At 30.4% G+C, this 27320-nt stretch overlaps 3 protein-coding genes and 1 pseudogene across 3 annotated transcripts; 3 read left to right on the forward strand and 1 right to left on the reverse strand.

Moving 5' to 3' along the window:
- Positions 1 to 7840: 7840 nt before the first annotated feature.
- Positions 7841 to 10584, reverse strand: LOC123219608 (L-type lectin-domain containing receptor kinase VII.1-like). The gene has a single exon (XM_044641611.1). The coding sequence runs from the start codon at positions 10046 to 10048 to the stop codon at positions 8000 to 8002; it is 2049 nt and encodes a 682-aa protein (XP_044497546.1). The 5' UTR covers positions 10049 to 10584; the 3' UTR covers positions 7841 to 7999.
- A 4665-nt stretch (positions 10585 to 15249) lies between these two features.
- On the forward strand, positions 15250 to 20950 carry LOC123219335 (probable hexosyltransferase MUCI70). The gene is made up of 9 exons (XM_044641229.1): positions 15250 to 15912; positions 16595 to 16924; positions 17114 to 17327; positions 17472 to 17578; positions 17662 to 17861; positions 18153 to 18256; positions 19702 to 19889; positions 19969 to 20168; positions 20310 to 20950. Exons 1-9 carry the CDS (start codon positions 15663 to 15665, stop codon positions 20628 to 20630), a joined length of 1914 nt encoding a protein of 637 aa, XP_044497164.1. The 5' UTR covers positions 15250 to 15662; the 3' UTR covers positions 20631 to 20950.
- Positions 20951 to 21779: 829 nt separating this feature from the next.
- LOC123219337 lies at positions 21780 to 22431 on the forward strand. The gene has a single exon (XM_044641230.1). The coding sequence runs from the start codon at positions 21872 to 21874 to the stop codon at positions 22313 to 22315; it is 444 nt and encodes a 147-aa protein (XP_044497165.1). The 5' UTR covers positions 21780 to 21871; the 3' UTR covers positions 22316 to 22431.
- A 143-nt stretch (positions 22432 to 22574) lies between these two features.
- LOC123219336 lies at positions 22575 to 26557 on the forward strand (annotated as a pseudogene).
- The last annotated feature ends 763 nt before the right edge of the window (positions 26558 to 27320 follow it).

Consider the following 27320-nt stretch of genomic DNA (forward strand, 5'->3'; position numbering starts at 1 on the left):
AAGGTGGATGAATTCTACATCGGTTATATACTAGGTGGACTAGTGTGGGACCCAAATTAGGCCAACGTGGACCAACCAGCCGATGGTGACATGAGGGTTAGCTTTTGTAGGCGACATGGCTTAATTCAATTGGGTAAAATGCATCAAAATAGTCAATTATTTTTAAGGCTGATTGTGATCAGACAGAAAGGATCCACGTCAGTGAGGTCCAACAATTTTGTCCACAACAATCTGGAAAAACTTCGAATATTTTAAAAACTATTTTTTTAAGTGTGAGGCTATTGTATACCATTTATCAACGGATAAACTATCACTTTTAAAATAAATTTTAATTTTAAAATTATAACAAAATCTAAGAGAAATAAAAATATTTTTTATAATAAAATTAAAATAACAAAACCGTTTATATTATTTATTATCAATATCGACAATACTATTACCTTTTTATTATCATACTTTATCATTATTATGAACTCTAATTAATCAGTTTTTGAATAAATTTTTTATTTTTTAAATAATAATTTATCAAATATAATACGTTCAAAGACTATCGAAAAAAAATTATATTAAATTTAACGTAATTAATTGAGAGAGATATTATTAAAAATTAAATTAAATTTGTTTAAAAATATAAAATCATTATAAGTTTGCTGAGAGAGATTTACGAAGAAAAATTGATAGATATTTTAATTAATATCCCATAAATAAAGTATCACTTTTAAAATAAATTTTAATTTTAAAATTTATGACAAAATCAAAGAGAAATAAAAATATTTTTTATAATAATCTTAAAATAACAATATCGTATAAATCATTCATTATCAATGTCAACAATATCATTACTCTTTTTATCATCATTTCTTATCATTATTGTCAATTTCATCATCAATGATAAACTTTTCATTGTTGATTGATGTGTTGTTTTAACAAATTTTTGAATAATATATAATATTTCTTTGAGTTTTTATCATCTAGAATTCTTAATATTTTTTCCAAAGTTTAGAAAAAGATAACAAACAACAAATTTATTGTAATCTTGTAAAACTAGAAGATCGCTACAAGAAGAAATCAAATATTGTTTGGGAGAAGGCACTCTCAACAGAAAAAAAGGATTTATTGATTGAGCTTATCATTGAAAAAAAAAAAAGTAGTATTTTTTTATAAGAGATGTTATCTCTAAATTATCGATGATGTCTTTAAAATTTTAATTAAACTCTAATTGATCAAGATAAAAAGATTTTAATTAAAATTAAGTGTTTAGAGAAAAATATAATTTTTAAATTTTTTAAACTTGTAAATTAATATTTAAAATTATATAATAAATTACTTAAATACTTTTTTGGTAATTACATGTATAAGAGTGAAAGTGAGAATTGACCCTTTTTTATTTATTTATTCATAATTCTAATAAAAATATGTTATCTTTTTTTATTTTAAATTCAGCTAAGTGGGAAAGAAATTAATTAAATTTTAAGATAAAAACATTGTCTAGAATGATGTTTCCTATCCTGTCTTGTCAATAGTGGGACCACCGTTAATGTAACAGAAAGAGATATGTAGAAGGTGATGACACGAGGCGTAATCACCACCGTTGATTTTGAGCTTCATCCAAAAGTGGGACCTGTTTCGTAGCACACTACTTATCTAACACAAAAAAAACATTAAGAGAAAAGATTGTCCATAAAACGCGGCGTCTTGGCAAATATGTAAATCCGATGGGACAATAATTTTGAACGCTGAAGGATTAATGTGACAGAAAGAGATATGTAGAAGGTGATGACACGAGGCGTAATCACCACCGTTAATTTTGAGCTTCATCCACAAAGTGGGACCTGTTTCGTAGCACACTACTTATCTAACACAAAAAAAAATTAAGAGAAAAGATTGTCCATAAAACGCGGCGTCTTGGCAAATATGTAAATCCGATGGGACAATAATTTTGAACGCTAAAGGGTTATTTTCCACCCAAGTTTATTTGTATTTTTAAAATTATATTTACAAAATTTGAAAAATTAAAAATTTTACCCATTTATTTTAAATATCAGTTGAGATTAAAAATAAAATATTTATTTAATAAATTTTTAAAAAAATTAAAGTTTTTATTATGTTTATCTCTTTCAATTTGAAATTTTCATAATTTCTATTACATAAAGTTTAAAAAATCAATATTTTTTTTCTAAGATTTGTAAATCACCGTCGAAGATAACTAGACAAAGACGATTTTATCTTCGTGAGAAGAAATATGTTTTGTTGATGGTTTAAATGTGATCGATAGAGAAAATTAAATAGAGAGAAAGAGCCAACGCGATCGAAAAAACGAAGTTTGTTGTCTCCAATAATCATTTGCAAACTCTAAGAGAGAAATTTTAATTTTTTAAACTTTAAGTATAGAAAAATTATGAGATTTTTAAATTAAACAAAATAAAAGTAATAAAATTTTAGTTTTTTTATTAAATAACAATTTTATTATTAATTTAATTAAAATTTCTAATAGATAAATAAAATTATTAACTTTTCAAATCTCATAAATACAACTATGAGGATATACTTAAACTTTGAGTAAAAAATAGTCTATTAACGTGATTTTGAATGAGTCAAAGCTCGGCACACTGACACGAAGAATCATTCCTTCCTTAAACAAACATGTGAATTTCATTAATTTAGGAAATCATATCCAGATTGTTAGTTGAGATCTTGAATATTGTAATGAATAATTATAAAATAAATTATTTTATTATTAAATTACAATAATTTCTACAATTTCATGCCTCTGCATAATGGCCAAAAGAAAAATTTGGATAAGGTAATAATGACATTTCACATAATTGACAAAAAAAATAAAGAATGATAGCCAGGATGGTAAACTTATCACAAGGTAGATGTAATGGATGTTGACGATGTGTCATTTTCATCACAAAAACATCCCGCATGTTATCGTAAATGCAATGTTTTTTATATCAAATTAGTAATCAAATTGATTATTTTATTAATTTATAGTTTAATAAAAATTTAACTTATTTAATTTATTATCAAATTATAATAAATAGAATTTGTTTTAAAATTTATAAAAAATAAAATCAGTTAGAATATCCACACTTATTGAAATTAGAATATAAAGAATAATAATTATTTATTTAATTTCAATGAAATAATTAAAATAAGAAAGTCTAAATTTTATGATTAAAAAAATAATTCTGTAAGTTATTATCTATATAATAAGTTTTAATGGATATGAGATTTTTTTTTTAAACTTAATTTTTTTTTCAAATATTTAGAAATTCATCCAGTCTAATCTAAAATAATTAAATTACTTAAAAATAATTAAAATTTTTACAAATATCTTAAATTTGGGTCAAACCTGGTTCTATCGGTTTTGATCGAATTTAATCGAGTCAATAAATAAACTGTTTTTTAATGTTAACTGAATTAGACTTAGAGCTCAATCCTGGTTCAACCAGTGAAACTAGTCGGCCTGATTCGGTTCGCAAAACAGTGTTTAAATATGAGGATTTTTATCATCCAAATGACAATGAATTAAAGGGAATCCATTGCCGGGATTTTGTTGACTGACAAAGAATGCATTCAAAAAGGTTGGCAAGAGAGCCAAACAAGGTCAGAGCTGATTAGGGTCGTCATAGCAACGAGAAGAGGTCAGCGACAATGGAGGGTGATTAGAAATGAGGAATTGAAGAAGACATGAAAAGAAAGTGTTTGGTTGCTGAGAAATTTGGAAAGAAAATTAGAGAGAAGTTTGCCACCGTAGGAACAATTATGGATGTTTATTTACAGAAATATGAAAATACAAGTATGGGTTAAATTTAAATAGTGAATGCGTATAATATAGCATAAAGATGTATTAAATGAATCAATCAATGTTGGAGACTAGTCTTACATTAAATAAAAATAATAAATTAATTTTTATAATAAAATAATTAATTTTATATAATATAAATTTTGATATTTATACTTATATACTCAATATATTTATATATGATATCATAATCTAAACCAAATAAGTAACCTTGATAACCGGGTAATTAATTAAAATAAGCAAAATTTTAAGTGTTTATACGTTTTTAGACCACTCTAAAAAAGTTTTATCAAAATAAGTAAACCGTATTTTTTTTACCCTTTTTACCCTTATGTTGAAAAACCAAGTAAAAATATTTTTTCTGATAATGTGCGTCAGTTTATGGTGGTTACGATGGTAGCTAGGGATTTTACAGTAAAACCTTAAATATGTCGAATTATGTATATGGATATTTTGAATGTTTCGAACGCTTAAAATGATGTAGTTTCAATGTTAATAGATGTCTTGAAGTGTAGCCGTTGAGAGACAAAAGCGCAAAAAATGAATAGTATCATACAAACTACACAAATTTACAGTGCCGTGTAAATCGCGTAAACACTGTTCACATTGCGTACAACACTGTTCACATCGCGCAAACAATGTTCAACTGCTCAAACGGCTTGCAAAATTGCGCAAAAATACTGTTCACAGACTATGATATCTATTTTTGTGCGATGTGAACAGTATTTGTGCAGTGTGAACAGTGTTTACGCGATTTACGCAGTTTGCGTGTTACTATAAATTTGCGCAGTTTTCGTGGCACTGTAAATTTGTACGCTTTTGTCTCTCAACAACTACACTTCCAGACATCCATTAATATCAAAACTACATCATTTTAAGCTTTCGAAACATTCAAAAACATCTATATACATAATTCGACATATTTAGGGTTTCAGTGTAAAATCTCTGGCCGCCATCGTAACCACCATAAATCAACGCACATTCTCAGAAAAAATATTTTTACTTGGTTTTTCAATATAAGCGTAAAAAATATAAAAAAATACGGTTTGCTTATTTTGGTAAAACTTTTCTAGGGTAGTCTAAAAACGTATAAACACTTAAAATTTTGCTTATTTTAATTAATTTCCCCTGATAACCTAACTTAATCTTATATATCAAATGATAACATATCTGAATAGTTGGTGTAACAATTTATGATGGTTATACTTAAAGAAGGGTATTAGAGACTAAAAAAAAGTTTCACATCAAATAAAAATAATATAAGTATGATAGATTATACTTTAATACAAATCAATTAATTTTATATAATATAAATTTTGATCTTTATACTTATAAATCTAATATATTTTTACAAATATCATTTCTAATTCATTAATCTAGTAACTAATTACATGTACTTGATTATTACTTCTAGCTTTGGAATATTCAGTTTTTTTTTTTCGTAAGACATGTAATTGCTCAAAAATATCCCAGTTTGGTGTGAATCAATATCATTATCTATTTTAATAGAAGCATCTGGTAGGTAGAAGAGACAAGTAGGTGTTAAGGATAGATATGTTCGAAACTTTAAGGAATGTGGGCAAGCAATTATATTGTTTTAATTTAATGAGAGCTCGGTAAATCCATATTCTAACATATTAATATTTATGGGTATACCGTAGTTAATATAGTTAAGAGTAATATTATATGTATTTATATTAGATATATAAATATATACATATTTATATATAGAGTAATATTATATGTACCTATTTTGAGTACATAAATATATATATACTCATATGTGTCATTATATGATTGGTTATTGTTTTATTTATAATTCAAAATCATCCAATCACATGATGACACATATAATTGTGTACACATTTGTGTACCCAAAATGGGTACACATAGTTTTATTGTTTATATATGTTATTATATGATTAAGTTTTATTTTATCATTAATTTAAAATCACTCAATTATATGATGATATATATAAGTATATATATATATATATTTGTGTATTTAAAATGAGTATATATAGTTTTATTGTTTAGAAATAATACTATGTGTACATATTTTTTTATATAGTTTAGGTATACATACAATATATCATCGTGTGAGTATGTATTATTTTATTTTTAATTCAAAATTATCTAATAACGTAATGATGTATCATTTATACATCCAAATTATATATTAAAAATATGTACGTGATGTATTGTAATATAATTGGATGATTACATTTTTGTGAATATATGTAGTTTAAATATTTAATAAAGTTATGCGTACAAACTTTTAATATATAATTTGAGTTACATATAATGTATCGTGATTTATTTAAATAATTTTGAATTAAAGATAACGTAACATTCAATCATATAAGAATACATTATTTTTATATTTAAATTATATATAAAAAATATATACAAAAAATATTACTTTTAAATCTTCCTTGATTAATGATTTCATTACTTATCACCCAACAAATAAGATAGATTTATTGTTATCATTACTTATCAATAATTTGCATTATTGATGTCAAAATGATTTAAGGCACAAGTTAATTTTTTGTATAGTTTTGATAGATAAAACAAGATTAAGTTTTCTAGATAATGTTAATAATAAAATAATAAAATAATATATATTTATTTTTAATATATAAATATATATGTGATTGAATAATTTTAAATTAAAAATAAAATAAATTTTAATTATATAATAATATATAAATATTTAATTATTTAAAATAAAAATATATAATATTATTTATAATTATAAGAGGATGGAAACATATGGCAAAATTATTGAGCCCAGCAGCCCCACACTCCGCAGAAAGACAAGAGAAGTATATGGATCATAGACCAGATGGGATTAGTATCCCATACAAAATAAGTGAAGAGGGTAGAATAATTAGACTTCAATGATGGCAAAGATAAAAAAGACAGCCACGTTTGAACCTCGATGTCATATTACAGATCTAAAGAACCCTACTTACCAAAACATGTTCATTGAAAAGGCAAGATCCACATATATCCAGAAGATAATATTAAATATTAAGTCCATCAGGTGATTGATTCAGGTCATTTCAAGTTTGTATTTCTGTAAAAACCTTAACGATGCCACAGAATTTGAATACTGTTTCTCCATCTCAAATGTTATTAATTGCAGTGGATTTAAGCATGAGGTTATCCACCTAAGACATCGTACATGTGAGTGCTGCTGGTTCTTTTTGTTTCTCCATCTGGGTGGGGATGGCTAAATATATGCAGAAATGTACAAGCAGGGCAAATTACTTTGGTTTAACTAATAGAAATAGTAAGAAATAAATAGAAGATGACATGACAACTGGTTTTATATATGAGATCTGAAGTGAAAAAACACAGGAATTTAATTGATAGATTGGCATGCTGGGACTCAAAAAGAATGCATAAGCAACCCTTCCTGGGCTTTTTTTTTTTTTTTTTTGGTTGCCCTTCTTCCAGCTTTTCGTAAGGCAAATAATAATGAAAGTTCTCCATTGAGGCTTTCTTATTCGAAACAAAGAGGGAGGTGTGAGTGGTGCATTTTTGATATGTTAGCCAGATGAAAAGGCTTGTTTGACTATAAATAGACCAGTCATGAGATGTAGTGTGTGGTGATGAATTTTTTGCAGAAGGATGAGAAGGTAGGGGTGAGAATATTGGGGTTAAAGCTAGGGGTTTGAGTCTTCGAGATGCATGGAGAGATTGAAATTGGTGAAGAATGAAACGAGGAAGAAGTTGCGAGGGAGAGTAATTTGTGTTTGGCTGCTATGGTGCCACTGCTAATTAGTTTTGATTATTAATTAATTTAGTAAAAACATAATATATGCAAGGCATGATCATTAACATTTGATCATGTACTAATTAACAATATTTTATGAACTTTTATATAATCTGCAATCTTAAAAAACAAAAATAAAAACAATTGATTTTTTTACACCGTGATATTTTCCTATAAATAATAAAAAAAAAAAAGTCACGACCATACCAAATGCTTCATTCTTAACCTGTAACTAGTTAACTAGATTTGTAAACCAAACCAAAATGGGCATAGAAATTAGGTATAAGGAGAACTATACATGTATATCACTTTATAATCTGAACAAATCCTTTAACTATTACAATTCTTATATGCATTAAGAAGCCTACATGTAGAAAACTAGAAACAAAATCTTTCTATATGATTCATCTCCCCTCCATTGTTGTATCAGACCAAGAAACTGACATGGAAGAAGGAAGGGACTGTTTGATATCTTGAAATGTTGGATGTATAGAGCCACTGAAACTTTGAGAATCATTGGAACAAATATCCTTAGACTTCTGCAGCAAATATGCCTCCATTCCTTCATTTTCACACTCAAAAGCCTCAGTCTTTCCTTCCAACAATTTAACTACTTGTCTCATGGCTGGTCTTTTGCTAGTGTCAGGAAAAGCACACAACATTCCTAAATGTAGAACTCTTTCAACTTCCTCCTCATTGAACCCTCCTTTACCCCTCAGTCTCCCATCTAATGCATCAAGTAATTTCCCTTCCACCATCAGTTGTGACACCATTTCCACCAAATTTGGCTGCCCTGCCACTATAGGTCTCCTCCCACACATGACCTCTAGAATCAAGATCCCGAATCCAAACACATCAGTTTGAGCTGAAGCTCGTCCGCTACTGATCACTTCCGGTGCCAAGTAGCCCAAGGTGCCAACCACCTGAGTCGTGCTAGCCACTTGACCGTGGCTGTGCATCCGGGCTAAACCAAAATCACCGAGCCTTCCATTCATATCCTTATCCAGTAACACATTGCTGGCCTTAATGTCCCTATGCAGCACCTGTTTATCCCATCCCTCATGTAAGTATAATACCCCAGAAGCCACATCTTTCAGAATCCTTATTCTTTCCCCACAACTCAGCATTTTACTCTCATCAGATTCAAAAATTCTCTTGTCTAAACTCCCATTTTCCATATAATCATATATCAACATGAAGCTCCCTTTTTCTCTCTTACACCAACCTCTTAAGCCCACCAAGTTCCTGTGTTTTAGCCTTCCAAGGCTTGAAATTTCTGCCAGAAATGCTCTCATTCCTTCATTTTCATGTGAAATGAACTTCACTGCAATCCCAGCTCCTCCTGCCAAAACTCCTTTATAGACCTTTCCATTTCCTCCAACACCAATCACATTTTCCTCTGAAAATCTATTTGTTGCTGCTTCAATTTCTTGATAACTTACTCTATGCGGCCAATACTCCAATTCCCAATCTTCCATTTCAGCCCTCTCTCTTGCTACCCTTCGCTTTCTCTTTATCATACACAGAGAAAATATAACACAAGAAACAACTACGAAGAAACTGACTGCTGTTGCACCTGCAATAAACCACTTTGATTGAAAAAATGGAGTCTTTGGAAGAACAAAAGATGGCAAATCACTAGTGATCAACTCTTTACTCAACGAAAAATTTTCATTACTGAAACTCCAAGCCAAAATCTTGTGACTTTGAACTAATTGTCCTGTCGACGCTGTGAATCCAACATACATTTGATCCTCAAAAACGTCCGACAAATTAAGAGAAACATTCAATAAAGGCCTTTTAGGCCTTTCCACGCCTGCCACTGCCATAGTTACATTAATCAAAGAATCTGCGTAGTCAATCCAGACCTGATAATTTTCACCATTGTTTAACTTAAGTTTCTTGAATGACCCGGCGTCATCATTTTGCCAATACCCAGCTGGCTGTGCACTCACAGAATCAAGAGAATTTACATCAATTCCAACATGGTTGTCGTCGATATCATTGAACTCTTCGTTCTTAAAAACATCGAACTCGATCCCAAACACATGGTTATTCGGATTTTGATTGTTTGTGCGGTTGAAAAGGCCAAGATTTTGAGATGCCGTGGCGCCTTGAATACCTGTAAATGGGACAAAAAGCAAAACTAGGCCGTGACCCGGGAGAGTATTCTTGTAAGGAGCCATGGCGAAGATAAAAGAAGTTGAAAATGGGTACACAGAAGAAGAGTTTGGCTTTTTTGTTGGGATTTTTAATGGATAAAGAGCTCGACCAATTGTGAAAGTTGTTTTATTTGTAAGAGTAAGAATACGAGATTCAAGGGTGGCACTGCCATAATACAACAAGTCAGATGAATTGAAACCATTGAAGACAAACTCAATTGCATATATGGGTTGAAAACACAGGAGAAAAGACAATCCACAAAGCCGAAGAAGATTTGGGCTGTTCTCCATTGCAGCTAGAATTGAAGTTAAAGCTTTTCTGCCATGGGAAAGTGCCGGTCGATAAGATGTGTGAATATGCAATGAAACAGATGTTGTGGGAACAAGGATGGTTGAAGAGATTTCGAAGACTACTACTCAAGCAAAGTGATCGAGCTCGTTCAAGCCCACAGATGCTGTAATCTTCCTGAAATTTTACTTGCAGGAAACTACATCAACTATAAAATCTTCACAAAAATATTTGTTCCGCAGTGGAAATGGTGCTGAACAGTTAACTGTGTTGATTTTAACACGCCTCTGGGAGCATTGCCAAGCCGGTGCCGGGTTCTTTTCATTTTGAAAGGGAAACTGCATTAACTCGACTCACCGTTTTTCTGAGTTTGATTTTTCTAACAGTTAACCGTGTTGATTTTAACACGCATCTGGGAGCATTGCCAAGCCGGTACCGGGTTCTTTTCATTTTGAAAGGGAAACTGCATTAACTCGATGTACAGTTTTTCTGAGTTTGATTTTTCTAATCCCACTTTGCTTAATGCTAATTGTATTGATTAAGCCACGTAGAGCAGGGATTTAGGAAATAATATTTTGGCAAAGAGTAGTAATATATATATATATATATATATATATATATATATATATATATATATATATATATATAATATGTTATTATATCATTAATATTATTTTGAGGAAAAAAAAAATTTATCTAAATTTTGTTGAAATGACAAATATATATCTATAATTGATGAAAAACTTAAATATTTATCCAAATTTTAATTTTTGAGGATACACCTATAAATTTTCTATTAATAGTTACTGGTAAATTCATTATTTTATCAGTAATATTAAAATAATAAAAATCATATCTCATTTTGCTCTCTTAGTTTGAAAAACTAATATTTTTCCTTGAATTAAGTTTTGAAAATTTTACTTTTTTTCTCTAAAATCTAGTTACTTTCTTTGGTGAATAACTGACCAACAACGTTTGTTGTCTATATCTTTGGACAACAAAGCGTCTTCTAGATTGGACAATGAGCATCGTCTAGAGAATGAACAACGTTTTATCGTCTAAAAACCAGTTGCATTGGTTATCAATGGCCAAAGGGAGAAGTGAAGACAAAATTAGGGATTTAAAAAAGAAAAAATTACTTTTCAAAGTTCAAACATGAGGATTAAATGTTAATTTTTAAAATCTGTGAAGAAATTAAGATAAAATTATATATTTTTTAATATTATTATTAAATAACAGTTTTATCTCTATATCTAATGAAAAATTTAACAACAATTTAGAAATAAGTGAGTGTTTAAATTTTTTTTCTACCATAAAATATTTTTGAAATAGAACTAAAACTTGAATAAAAAATAATTTTTTATTATTATTATTTTAATTTTAATTTAAAATACTTAATTATATGATTATATATATTATCTATATATAAAAATATTTTGTTTTTTTATTTGGGAAAATTTTGATAGTAGTTTTGAAGTCCGAACCCTTAAATTAGGAGGCAGAGAAAACCTTATAAAAGAGGACTGTTTTGTTTAACCAAAATAAAACGTTAAATCTAATAATTGGTCCATAACTACGGTAAGTGTTTGATTTTGAAAAGTCAAATAGTCAAATTTGATAATGGGCATTTTTGATATTTCAGGGAAACCTAATCCTAGCATATTAAGTTTGATTGCGGCGGGGGTCAAAGAAAGGGGGTTTGAATTTGGCAATCTGTCAAACGTTGAGAACAGAAAGTACACGAAGAAACGAGAAAGATTCCGGAGATAACAAGGTCAAAGATGATTTTAATGGCTGACAGCCGGCCATTTTAGAAAAATGCATGAAGGGGGTGGGAATAGGCACGTGACTTGTACGGTATGAATTGATGAGGTCATTAGTCATTCTGTCTTTCGATTTATCCGTAACAAATATATTTAAAATTATTTTTTAAAATTATTTAATTATATAAATAAATTTTATATATATATATATATATATATATATATATATATATATATATATACACGCACCTAATATTTCTCGTAATTTTTGTAATTTATTTAAAATTTCTTGTTTGCGAATGATATTTGAAAAAAGTATTAAAAACCAACCTGGAAACCAATTGCCGTCATGACACCTTTCAGAAAGTCGACAATGCCCTTTCACTTGTTTCCAATTACCATCATGCCCTAATGAACCGTTTTGACAAAATTGTAGAAACACCCTTCAGTAGAAATTGACAAATTGATCCTTCTTTCACCAAACAATTACTTTTTTTTTTTATTTGTTTATCAAATTTTATAATTTTTTCTTACCCTTTTTTTCTAAACTTATCAAACCGAATACTTCTATGACTCAAGTTTGATAGTGTCATATGTTCGTCATTCGAATTTGACTTATAACCACTTGTTTTAAGCTCAAATGAGCCAAAATAATAATCAAACTCAAATTAACCCAACTTATGTCCACTGTAACCATAACCAAAAAAGAAAGATTGAATAACAAAGATTTGGATATTCATAATTTTTTAGTTACTTAACCACCCGCATTTACATTAGTAGTAATACTAGCAATTCCCAAGAAATTTGAACAGCTGAACCTACTTTTCCCCACTTCTATAATTCCGTTCTTAAATTTTACGTTATAAGTAAGACAAAACTAAATCATAAAAAAATCTAAAAGACAGTTTGAATAACTAAATATAAAATTTTTATATAATTTTAAATTGTTCTAATAATATTACTTTTAAATTAATTTTATCTATTTATTGTTGTTAATTCGATGATACCAAAATGATCTGTTTCGAATAAGATTTGTTGGTTTATATTAAAAAAATAAAACAAATCCTGGAGGGCTTGGGCTTGCCTGTGGACTGTAGTTAAGGTTTTTGGTTACTTGGAGGCCCAATCATTTTTAGCCCAAATCATGGCTTTCTTAATTGGATTATTCCTTCGTCTTAATCTAACAAATCATAATTTATAGTTAGTTTTAAAGCATCTAATCAACATTTTATCGTCTAAAATTTATATTAATCAGAAGAAATAAGCCAGAAGACGTGTGAAACGTAAAGAGGCTAATGTGACGGCTAACTAGTTGGGTTTTGCAAGCAATCCCGCCCGTCAGTATTGACTGTTTCAATTTCAATTTCAATTTTCAAGCCGACGCCGCCCATCAACTTAATTAATTAATTAATATTATCATTATGGTAGTCAAAATTAGGAGTTTAATGATGTGTCTTTTTTTTTAATTAGAAATTTTAATTATTATAATTAATTATTAACCATTGTTGAGTAATTGACAATAATCTCACAAGGGGTATAACATGCGTACGATCATGTCCCTTCATGTCGCAACATTCCCTGATAAAATTTTTATTTAATTTTCCTCTTTCATGACTCCAAGGACCATTTTGTTCGTAATAATAGATAACAATAAAATTATATATATATATTTTATATAATTTAAGTATATAAATTATATATTATTATATAATTAAATAATTTAAAATTTAAAATAAAATAATATTTAATTATATTATGATATATTATCTATGTATATAAATTATATATTAAAAATATATATACATAATATTGATCATATAAATAATTTACGTGTATGGTCATAAGGGATTTTTTTTTCAATCACAAATATATATATATATATATATATATATATATATATATATATATATATATATATATATATATATATATATATATATATATATATATATATCCTTTCTAAAAATATGAAATAATATTTATGAGGCTAAGCATCAAATGGAATGGATAATAAAAACATTGACACGATAACCCATTACCTATTTCTAGTGAATTTATGATATAAATCTTTGAGGGTGATAATATTTTTTATCTAACCCTTCATAGATAGTTTAAATGATAAAAAAAGAAATTTTATATATGAAATAATATAAATTTAAATTTCTTCTGATAATATATTAAAATTAAATTTTTAACTTATCTGAACTTGAAATTTATCCTGTTTAGTGTGATTGATTTGATCTTAAAAATGACAATCTAACTCAAACAAGATTTCTTATTACCCAATATATATATATATATATATATATATATATTATTTGGGTAAACATCTTAAAGATTTTATCACATGGCCATGACCTTCTTATCGTGTATATAGAAAATTCCTTCTTGGTCTACACATTAAGAATTTTACGATATGGGCATGGACATCAACTGCTAAATTTATGTTAATTTTGATAAAAATATGTATCTATTTTAATATAGAAAGACAAATTGTTTTATAATTACTAAACAAATTTATTTATTTATAATTTTATCTATTTTAATGTTGGAGGAAGAATAATGTTAGTTGCAAAATCCAATCAACATAGTTGTCTAACTATCTTAATTTTTATTTGCCAATGTAAATATAAGATGGTGAGAATATTTAAAATAACAAAACAATACGTATAATTTTTTATATATAATTTAAATATATAAAAATATATACCTATAATATTACTCTATTTAAAATATCAATAAAATTATATATAAATAATGATATATTAATATATGATTTGATACTGTTTTATCTCTAACTGAATAATAATATTCATATAAATAAATTATACAAACTTTTGTATATAATTTGATACTGTTATATCTGATTAAGTTATTTTGAAGTGAAAAAAAAGTAAATAATTATATCACTTAATAATAAATTATTATATCATTTTATACACAAAAAATAAATAAATTTATTTATACTAATAATTTTATTATCTTTTATTTAAAATAATCTAATTATATAATAAAATATTATTATTTATATATAAAATTTTATATGTAATATTATTTTTAAAATAATATTAAATTATAAATTAATGATAATTTATTTTATAAGATAAAAAAAATATATACTATGATTAACACTCAAATTTCATATTTTGTATTACACTATAATCATTGTTTTCCTCAAATTCAACGGATAATTATTTACAAATTTAACTTAATTAAAAAATTATTAACCTTAACCAGAGACAAAAGTCTTGTCTTAGAATCAACCCACCGTTATTTTAATCTAGAAATTTTCGTTAGACGGTCACCGTCCGATGTCTGACATTGCACTGAAAAGGCTTAAACTTAGCCTATCAGATTTTACCTTGTCAAATTTCATTTTTTTTTCTCCATTATTATTTATTACAAATGTTGATTAAAATTCCCATTCAAGACATCATAAAAATGAGCAAAAAGCTTTTATAATTTTATTTGATCCCATCCCAGATTCATTCCAAAAAATAAAAAACCTTGATTTCACCAAACTTCAGATTTCTGCCGAAAAATTCTTATACCCGATTAAACACCAATCCCATTTTGTTTCAAACAGAGTTTTATATTAAAGACTTCACTTTGATCTGAAAGTTTCAGTTTTTATTTGAATATGTTAAGTGCCGGTTGTTTCTTGAACTCAAAGTCCATTGAGTTTCAGTCTTGAAAAAAATTATTAGAAGTTGAAACACTTAATTGAGTTGAGGTCTAGTTTGAGCAATCTGTTTAAGGCTTTAAGTACATTTGATCGTGAAGTTTTCGTCGGTGAGTTTTGAAAAAAAGTCGTGAATGAGGGTGAGATGATAGGAGTGTATATGTGTTTTAAATGACAATGACTGGATTGGGAATTCGTTCTGGGAGTTATGGATCTTTGGATAAACAACAGTTACAAAATGGGGGAAGCTTGTTGCCTATTCAACAAACTTCAACACGTACTAAGCCTTCAAAGATGTTTAAGGAGAAGGTGGGTTTGGTGCTCTGGATCTGTAAATTTGCAGGCCGCAAGAAGGTTGGAATGCTACTCCTATTTGTTATCTCCGCAGCCGTTTTCATCTGGGTTCTGTACGTTGGGAAAGGTTTGCATGAACTTGCCGGATTGTTTGAGTATTGATAATTGAGTTTTATTGATGATTAGTTAATGTTTTAGTTTAGAAATTTGATTAAAGTTCTTGCAAAAGTATGCATAGTGTGTGTTATACCATTGGTTTGAATTTAAGGGATCTTGTTTATGATCACGTTTAGATTTGGGAGTAAAATGGTGCTGAGTTATCTTTATAGAAAACTTTAGGTTAAGGGAATTGTGAAAAGTATTTTTTTTCAGTTTGCATGTTGGGAGTGGTTGAAATAGGAGGAAGCTTGGTTGTGATCATGCTCTCTGTGGATTTAATTTGTTATTTGCTATTGTCAAAGGTCTTGTGAGATTAGGGTCCACCTCAGTACCTTCTTTTGCAGAGATATTGATCATCAGTTGATACAGATGATTAATTTTGATTTGTAATGACTCCAGGACTCCAGAAATTGTTTGGAGTCTTTGACATTTATTTGCTTATATCTGTATCATGTGTTTAGAAAATTGAAATGTTTCCAACAAAATTCGTTTTTAGTCTTAGGAATGATTGATTTCGTGAATGCTTATGTGCTTGCATACTCTGGCTTTCACTTAATGATGCCCTCACCGAAGCTGTTGATGATGCATTCTGCTTTTGGGTACTGATTGCAGCCACTCTTATCATACATATGCTTTTGGCATGTTTTCAGGTGAACATACACAGGAGACCGACCATGTACCAAACATTAGTTTCAATAGCAGCATTTTTGTAAATTTTTCTGAATATACACCAATATACAGAGAGCAAACTCAAAATATGCACAGTCAGAATTCATTTAACAATGTGGTCAGTCATAATTCTTTTAGCATTATGGACAATCAGAATCCTCCAGTGGACACTCTGGAAACAATTGAAAAAAGGATTTCCCCCCCGCCTCTTCCTTCATATTTTCTGGGTTACACTCTTCCGCCAGGGCATCCATGTAATAGTTTCACTTTACCTCCCCCACCTGCAGATAAAAAAAGAACTGGACCACGACGTAAGATTCTATTACCCATTCAGCGATTACTTATTTTTCATCCAATTTTCTTTTACGGTTGTCAAACAGAAATTTCTGTGTATATTCAAAGTCATTAGAGGTTTCTAGAAAGCAGTGGTATCTAAGAGCTGAGATATACTTAATATAATGTATGATGTTGCTGAGATTTTCTTCTCGTTTAATTTTCAGCATGTCCAGTATGTTACCTTCCTGTGGAAGAAGCCATCGCCTTAATGCCAAGTGTCCCCTCATTTTCACCAGTAGTTAAGAATTTAACATATATAGTTGAGCCTGAGTTGAACAGAGTGACAGAATTTGGAGGCTCAGACTTTGGTGGATATCCTACTATAGCACAAAGAGCTGACTCTTATGACATAAAAGAGTCAATGAGTGTTCACTGTGGGTATGATTTCTCAATCTTCTTAAAAAATTGTATGAGTCCAGGCAATTGTTTTCCTTGAAATATTACCTGATAAATCAGTTCCTTTAACCTAAAGCTCTACTCAGAAGTTCGCTGTGAATTTTTTTCATCATGTGCATCAATCAGGTTTGTCAAGGGAAAACCTGGACGAGGGACAGGATATGACCTTGATGAGGAGGACCTTCTTGATATGGAGCAATGTCGTGGAATTGTTGTTATATCAGCAATTTTTGGTAATGCTCAATATATTCAATTTAAAGTGAACATTCTGACTAAGCTGATCATTTGCTTATTTAAGAACTATATCATTATTCAGGGGCTTTTGATGATGTAAACCAGCCAAGTAATATTAGTGACTATTCCAGGAAGACTGTATGCTTCTTTATGTTTGTTGATGAAGAAACAGAAGCATATTTGAAAGCTAATAGTGGTTTGGACAGGAGCAAGATGATGGGGATATGGAGAATTGTTGTTATTCATAATATTCCTTACACAGATGCAAGGCGGACTGGAAAGGTAAATGCTGTACATCGTTTTTCTTTAAATCGGAGATTTTCTAAGAGGTTGTCTAGTTTCTGATATGCAGCACTGTAACAATAAATAGTTGCATCTTTTTTTACCTTGGTGTGTTCTATAATATGGATTCTGATGCACATGACTATATTGCATTAGCTTTCTTATACCACATAAAATTTTGACTTCAGATTTGGTTTTACTCTATGCTAATTGGTAAGTATTTAAGGGGCTTTGTGTGCAAAAGCTATGCTACTTTTAACATACCTTTTTACTTGTATGTATTTATCTCAGATTCCAAAGCTTCTACCCCATAGGTTGTTCCCTAATGCTCGCTTTTCATTATGGATTGATGGGAAACTTGAGCTTACTGTGGATCCATATCAAATTCTTGAAAGGTAAATCGATTATTCTCTTAATTTTAATTTATGTGTGATTTTTATAAAGCCATACAAAGTTCACATGTGGGTATAAGCATCTAAATGATGTGTGGTTATTGTCTTTCATATTGGTCTGGTTAAATGTTCTGGCCTTGTAAATTTCTGCATGTATACTTGTCCTTGTATTTCAGGAGTTCTATATGATAATTAATTATAACGTTTGGTACCTTGGCCAAATACAAGGAAAAAGCCAATCACTCATGTTTCAAAAATTGACAATAAAGCTAGGCTTTCTCAAGGCTGTAATACCATGCTCTATGTATAATTTGCATCCGTCTTTGACTCCTTAATTTGTTTTATTTTTTGTATGCACTTTTCTTCCATTTGAATATTCAAAATCTTTCCAATATATACAGTCATTAGGATTACAGTGTACTGTTTGACCTTGAATGGGCTGTGAAGGTTCTGGGATGCTGATATTGTTCATATTGACTGTTGGATCATATACAATGTCCTCATTCTAGCTTAAGATTAGATGTTCCTTCTAGAGGATTCCTAGTTAAATGGAAGTTCATGTGAGACACAGAGTACTGTTCATTGTTTTGAAGTTAAAATTTCATGCTGAAATGTGCAAATGGGAGATAAGTGGCGTTATTGGCCCTAAGTCATCTATCAAATGTCAAAGGTGAGTGGTTATATAGTGAGAATGGTGAGCGGTTATAAATGATCCTTTTGATTTCTTGAAGATTCCCTTTTATGGGATTTATGATTGAAATTGTATTTTACTATTTGTTTAAATACGGTGTGTTAATAAATAAACTTAAAAGACGCCTTTAATATGTTCTTGCTACCTTTCTTTATTAACTCCTTGCATTTGGGATTGCACTGTATGATTATATTGTCATTGTACTTTCTTTACTTACGGGAATATTGTATAGATTTTATCTTCTCAGGATTCTTTCTTGTATGTATCTCCTTATTGAGGACAGCTTGTGTTACAAACATGACTCAAAAGGATTATTTTCAACCTATTCGCAAATTTTCTCTGAATTACTTGTATTTTATGCAATAAAAGAGGGCCATTCTTAATGTTTAGTTATGATACTAAGATAACTTACTAGCAGTGTATAATGCTGCAAACCCTCAGCTGGGAAATTTGATCAAGTTTTTCTTTTGATTTATTCTTTAAATTTGTCCTGCGTACTCATATAAGCTGCTTTTTGGAATTTAACATTGTGAAGTAATGTGATTATAAGTCATATTCTGGTTTTTTTCCTATTAATTTGTGGTGAAAGGATTTGGGTAATTTAGCAAAATACATACATCCATGCTCACAAACATGACGGATATGTTCTCATGAGTCTTCCACTTGTGAGTTGTTATGGCATCATTTACATGCTAGCATTCATTATGCAGATGGGAGCAATACTCAATTTTTTTTTTTAATTTCAATCTATTTTCAGGCACTTGTGGAGAAAAAACACCACTTTTGCCATTTCCAGACATTATAAGCGCTTCGATGTCTTTGTGGAAGCTGAGGCAAATAAAGCTGCTAAGAAATATGATAATGCTTCCATTGACTTTCAGATCGAGTTTTATAAAAATGAGGGTTTGACCCCATATTCTGAGGCTAAGCTTCCAATTACAAGTGGTAGGTACAAGATCCTAGCTCTCCATTTCCTTTCTCTTTGTTTTGCCATTTAAGAAGTTTCCCCATTTTTTCTATGCAGATGTTCCTGAAGGATGTGTCGTAATAAGAGAGCATGTTCCAATCAGCAATCTCTTTGCTTGTCTTTGGTACAATGAAGTTGATCGGTTTACTTCCAGGGACCAACTAAGTTTTTCCACTGTGAGGGACAAGATTGCAGCAAAGACAAATTGGACAGTTAACATGTTCTTGGATTGCGAAAGAAGAAATTTTGTTGTTCAGGTGCTTATTTTGTTTATTTTATGGTTATCTTCTTTCTAACTGAAACATACATTTTTAGAGGAGGGACTATGTGAAAATGTACCAAATTCCTCTCTCCTGTACTTCTGTTCACTTTTCTCTTTTTACTTTGGATGCCTGCAGAAATATCATAGAGGTCTCAACTTTGCTCCACCAATCCCTGTTTCTTTTAACCCTCCACCACCACCACTGCCACCACCACCACCACCACCACCACCGCCACTACCACAACAATCACCAGCTTTGTTTAGTGACATTCCAAGGAAATTGCCAAATGGATTTTCTGGGGAAAGGGTTGTAAGTAGTCCTGTGAGACGGGTCACCCCAAAGCGTAGCCGGAGGTCTGGATCTAGGCGCCGTCGCAAAGCTGTTGTCAGTGGCAGAGACATTGATTCAAATCATCACAGAGCTGTTGTCATTGGTGGTGACATCGATTCAAATTGAAATTTTGTTCCACCTAAACACCATTCATTTTCCTTTCCCTTAGAAAACCCATTGCAGGTCTGAAGATTAAGGCAAGATGAGTGCCTTAGTTTTATTTCCACAATTTTTTCTTATACTTCATGGAATTGGGTATTTATATTCATTTATTTTTGTATATATATTATTATAATTGGTAATAATCACAATTATGGGTTGCCCATCAAATTGCATTCATGTGGTAACCCATTTCATTACAACAGCTGCATCGCATTGGAACTCATTTATTAAGTTACTGATGTATCTTCACTTAGAATTAATACAATCTGAAGGTTTTTGGCTGATCATTCTCCTTCCCTATTTCTTCAATTTCTTGCAGTTTGAAAGTGTTTAGGAGATTTCTTGTCATTCACTGAAATATGTGAATCCAAATTAAGGTCTTATACTTGTTCCTTTTAGTATTCCTTTATATTTATATTACTTAGAAAAGTTACTTTTAAATGAAAATATCAAATCCAAATATGATTTTACATACTTTTTTGTATTTTAATTGAATTAAAATATAATATTTATAATATCAAAATTATCGCGATTAGAAGAAACTGAAAGTATATTCCATGGTCAATTGTTGTTTGTAATTGCTTAAACAAAATTTTTTCAAAGGGATGTTTCTCTAGAAGATATGGCCCAAGAAGGAGAAATGAACATAACAAAAAGCTTTGGGGGCCAATAGACATTAATTTGAGGTAGAAATGTAATATTTGTAATTTAAATAAGGTGAAAAGCAACTTATCCTCTAATTTTCTAGAAAGCATTGTACGGTCGTTTTCCATACAAACTCTTCATTCGACTCTAATCTTGCATTAGAAAATTTTTTTTATTAGAGTATTATTATTTGTATAATTTTTATACATAATTTTCTATATAAATAATAATATATTATTATTTGATTAAATAATTAAAAATAATATAATTTTTAATTATATAATAATATATTATTATTTGTATATAAAATTATGAATATAATATTATTGCGTCTAGAAATCTCCACTCAGCTTAACGGCCAACCAAAATTTACTGTATGTCTGTCGGCATTTCGGAGAATCTTCCACGTGTCATCTTCTTTAATTCCCTGTCCATTCACGGGTTATAAGTCTTCTTACAACCTTCTCCATTTAATTTAAAAAAAATTTTCTTTTTCTTCGTTTCTGCTCCAACACAGCCAAGCCAATGACTCCGGAACGTTGATCACTGTCTGATAACAAATGTCATCATCGTCGTCAGCAGCTTTCGTGGTGATCTGTCTTGTCCATTCTCTGATTGCCTTAACAAGCGGGGCCCTGATGATTTTTTACATGAAGGAAATCTACACCTTCACGCACGGAGTGGAAACTGCGACGAAGTTACTGGGGTCCAACCCGCATGACCAGCTTTTAATCCAACTCTCCGATTCCTTCTCGGGTTTGCTCCTTTTTACAATCGGGTTTTTACTGTTCATGGTTTCTTTCGTTAAGGATAAAGGGTTTCAGTCGTTTTTCGCTAAAGGGTGTATCGTTTTGCATCTATTTATGGTGTTGTGGAGGGTTTACTTTGAGAGAAGGGTAGAGTATTTAGCTTGGGATTGGCTGAGGAAGACTGTTGGCGATGTTCTTCTGGCTTTCTCGTGGGTTTTCTTTCTTGTGTACTCCTGGAGAGAAAAGTATGATTAGTTTTAACCTTGTTTATATTTTTCTGTAGGTTATTCTGTTGAATGGTGTAGAGTTTAATGCTTTGTACTTATTAATGAAAATGGAATAAATGATGAAGAGCCTGATGTGTTACTGTATATTCTTGTTCTATTAATCATCAGTAAGTTTTAATGTTTTTGGTGATGTGTGATTGGTTTCCAATGCAATTTTTAACTGGATTATGAAGCTTATTATGTTTTTATTTCCATTCTCTGACTGTGACTTCGGATATGGAGTTTGAAGGGAATTAATTAGGGGTGATGCCATCAGCCATTGTATAATGAAATGGAATGAGAGTGGGAGGAAATGGTTTAGTATTTTGACGAATTGTGATAGTTGAATTGATGATTTGTTGATATGGAAGCTTTCTGCAATTTGTGGTTATCTTGCAGTAGATATTGCTTGATTGTTTATGGTTATAGGTAATGTACTGTGAAGCACTTTCTTTTCTTTCTGTTATCTAGTGAGTTGGACTTGGAGCTTTTTCGTGTTAAAAGGGACTTAACAATGGAGTTTGCACATAATGCACAAATTGTACATATAGGTGGGGAAAGCAAAGCCATTTCTTGATTAGACAACATTAACAAACACAGGCAAAGAATGTCTTTGCTTGCTCAAATAACATTAACAAAAAATGGCCGGAGGATGGAGCTGTAGTTTGGAGGTATATATAGAAGATTAATTTTCTTCTTTGAAGAGCAATTTGATGTGGAAATTGCAAATATACATCCCAAGATTGGATTGAGAAGTGTAATGTGGTAGTGGCACTGAGCTCATTCTTAGAATTCTTCTGGAGCCAGAGCCCCTAACTCAGGTATTTGCTGTTCTTTTTTATCTGCATCTTTTCTCTGGTCACTCATCTATATCACCATCCTGTATACTTCACTCATGTATTTGCTATTCTTTTTTATCTGCATCTTTTCTCTGGTCACTCATCTATATCACCATCCTGTGTACTTCACTCATCTATATCACCATCCTGTGTACTCTGGTCACTCATCTATATCACCATCCTGTGTGCTTCACTCATCTGTATCACAATCCTGTGTGCTTCACTCATCTATATAACAATCCTGTGTACTCTGGTTACTCATCTATATCACCATTCTGTGTAACAAATAAAACTACTCTGGTATGAGAAGGTGATGGATTCTTGATACTTTGAGCGGTAGAGATCACCATATGCCATCTTGAATGCTTTCTGCTTTGATAAATTTATGAGTTTCTCTTTAAGTCATCTTCTTGTTTGCACCATATATATTAATATTTTAATTTAAATCAAGGTTTTACAACCGTAGCAAAAACTCAAATTCAGACTTTTTCTTCAAAAGTTTTAATGCTCTACCAGTTTTATCATCCCCCGTGTTTTTACTCTTCAATATTTTGTTGAAAACATCTTTTTCATTTTATTATATTAATAATCAAATAAGACAAAAGGGTTTCTTATCTTTTTCACATTTTATAATATTGATGAATTAAGCTAAAAACGATTATCTTTGGAATAAGCAATGTCATTATATTTCAACATTTTGACTTATAATATTACTTGTTAAAATTGCTGGGTTAATTTGTTTTTTAAACTTCAATCTAAAAGGTGTTGGACTCGACATGCACCGGGCCGAGCCCATGTATAATTAGTCTGGATCCAATGCTCAATATCGGGCGGAAAAAACTGCGCACCATAACAAAACAATCAAACCCCCATTTTTATCTTGTATTTTTTCTTGAAACATACCGACGCAAACGCCGGGAGCGCCAAATGTCCATGGCTCACCGACGATATTTGCACAGGCTAAGATGCCAAGCCGCAGCTCTTCTCTCTCTGAAGACCCCTACGCCATCTATTTATAGCCCCATATCCTTTAAAACGCTTGAACCAATCCAACATCTGTCCCACATTTCTTCTAAGCTGGGCTCTCCTGGAGCACCCCCTGCCACCACTCTCGCCATTTTTGCTCAAACAGAGACCACGATGAAGACAAGGATAGCGAAACCGGAGGGAGTTCGGATGAAGAGGAAGATGACGATGTTGTCCCTGAGCTGCAGCGGGAGTATACTTTAGAAGAGAAAGAAGCTGAAGCCGCTGAGATCGGGTACAAAGTGGTGGGTCCACTTCAGAAATCGGATCGGGTTTTTAAACCTTATGAACCAGTGTTCGCCATTGTTCAGGTGCTGTTTTGTGGTATTTAGTTGAGTTGATGCGTATATATGTATGAAACAATTTATTTAATTTCGTTTTTTTAAATTTTGGTAGATTGGATCGCACCAGTTTAAGGTGAGTAATGGGGATTCGATTTTTACCGAGAGATTGAAGTTCTGTGAAGTGAATGACAAGGTTAGTTGCTTTTTTTATACTTATTGTACAATGCGCAATTAGTGGTTTTGTAATTAGATTGTTCTGATGCCTTATTAATTCTATTCATAGAGGAAATATTTCAATGGCTAATCCGATAAATGATCAGGGTGTTATGCGTTTTGAGTCTTTTGAATAATGTGTAATTGTGCTTTGTTTCTGATATAGAGTTTACTATATTACTGCTTTTCTGATGTCATACTTTTGTTACACTAAAGTAGTGTGGCCTGATATATTAATGGATTATATGATCAATCAACTAAAAACCTAAGCTCAAGGGATCATTTGGTATGGAATTTTTAGTCTTGAGTTCTTTGCCAGATGTTTTCCCCTTGGTTTACTATTTATTTGTGCTTATATCTTGTGTTCTTTTGTACTTTGTGCATGTGGTTCTTTGCTTCTGCAAATAAAGCTTTCTTTTTTTTTGGGTAAGTAAAATAAAGCTTTCTTGCTTTCAACATATAGAAGATTTCATTTCCAAGAGATGTTAAAAAGCTCATGATTGTTGTAGTTATAATTTATATTTTAAGAGGAAGAGAGTCGAGAGGAAAGGCAATTCTACAAGTAAAGATAGGCTTTGATTATATGTTGGTAGAGTGTTTTACAACGAATGTGCAGGTCCCAAATGTAAGAGAAAGTTTCTGTTAAATGAATGGACCATTAAGCTATGATGAATAGCTCCAGTTATGGAAAATACATTAGGCTTGGTGTACATTCTTATCAAAGATGTTCTATGATTGATCAAATTGCATGGACCTAGATTGAATCTTATGTTGAAACTTGAATGGTATTAGTCGGACGCCAAGCCTTCTGGCTCTGTTTAGTACATTACCTGGTAAGGGCTAATACTGCATGGGCAATAATGTGAAATTATATTGAGTTTTATGATTGTGCTAATCTGTTGTTCACTTATGTTTTTTAGTGTATATGCCCAATAAAAGGAAAACATTTTATTTGTTCTTTTAATATATGATATTTAATCGATAGTTAATTTCTGTTTCATGATTATTTGTATTACAGATGATTTTGAACAAAGTTCTCTTGTTGGGTTCTCAAAGTCAAACAATCATAGGGAGGCCTATAGTACCAGATGCAACAGTTTATGCAGTTGTTGAAGAGCATGTAAGTGACACAGAATCTCTTTCTTGCTCTGTCTTCCCTTATGTTTGATGGCACATATAAGGGCTAAAAGTTTATACTGTTGTCAAGTTAAGCTAGTTTCATCTATTTCTGTTCTTTCAGGCATTAGATGCAAAAGTTATTATTTTTAAGAAAAAGAGAAGGAAGAATTACCGTCGTACCAAAGGACATCGGCAGGTCTGTTTAAACTGTTGTCTATTTCTGTATGCAAAGTTAATTGGTGTTTGGTTTTCTTTTTTTGACATGTCAAATTTCTTTGTTCAGGAGCTTACGAAGTTGAGAATAATTGATATTCAAGGAATTGAGAAACCAGAAAAAAAAAAAGTAGAAGTTGCTGCATAGGAAAGATTTTTTTTCCATGGGTATTACTAGCACTAGCAATAACGGCTCCTGATACTTAGGAACTACTGAGTTGGTGACTTTTTTATTATACTATGAGCAGCAGTCTCAAGCCTGATGCCAATGTACATTTTTGAGGTTCCTGTTGTAAGTTTTTTGTTACATTGGAGATGTTTCTTCCCTCTGCCGAATGTTTGTTTTCTTATTTTCGAGTTACTTTATATGTATTTAGTAATCCAGTCCATGAAATTTCTGTAGTCAAACTAGAAACATCATTTCCTCCCCAAATAGAATTGTTCAAGGGTGGCTGAAATGGTAGAAATTGTAGTTACATACTGATAATTGTTTCTTATTTAGGTTCTGATGGATAAAATTATATTGTTGGATGCAAATAATGATCAGAATTTGCACTTAAATTTATGAATTACTTTGGTCTTTCCTTCAGATTTGTGGATGATCTAAGCTTTCAAGTTGCTCATACTTTAATGCTATCAAAGAGTCGGTTGTGTTTAACTAAAACAAGTGCCTTCCAAACCATTCTCCACTGGTTGGGGGTATCATTATTTATCGAGTGGATAATTTTTGTATATAACTTTGTATTGAAATAACAATGTGTTGTCATATGATCGGATAGGTAAAAAATAAAAGCAAACTTGTAGTTAATTATATAATAATATATTATTATTTATGTATAAAGTTGTATATAAAAATTATATATATAGTTTTATTATTATTTATTATTTGCTATATATGAATATTCTCCAGTTGTAAAATACTAAAGAAGTCCGATATTATTTCAAACATACACTTTTAAAAAAAAAATAAATTGAAGAATATTTTTTTATTTAAATATTTTTATTATTTAAATTGAATAATGGCTGAACTCGTTAGTATAAAACCTTAGGTGTAATAATTTATCCGTAAGTCTTGAATTCATATTCTTTTATTTAAATATTTTTATTATTTACATTAATACTACCCTTTGAAATACATGATGTTTTAGTTTTTAATAAATTGAAGAATATCCCAATCCATGAAGAAAAGTGAGCTTTGTAAGTGGAGTCACTTGAATTGCCACCTATTTTTTTTTTTTTTGGCCGAACAACTTAACCCCACCTGAGATTTTCACTTTTTTCAAATTCTTATATGTTATCT

Source organism: Mangifera indica, chromosome 6, assembly GCF_011075055.1.
Source record: "Mangifera indica cultivar Alphonso chromosome 6, CATAS_Mindica_2.1, whole genome shotgun sequence".
Lineage (NCBI taxonomy): Eukaryota > Viridiplantae > Streptophyta > Magnoliopsida > Sapindales > Anacardiaceae > Mangifera > Mangifera indica.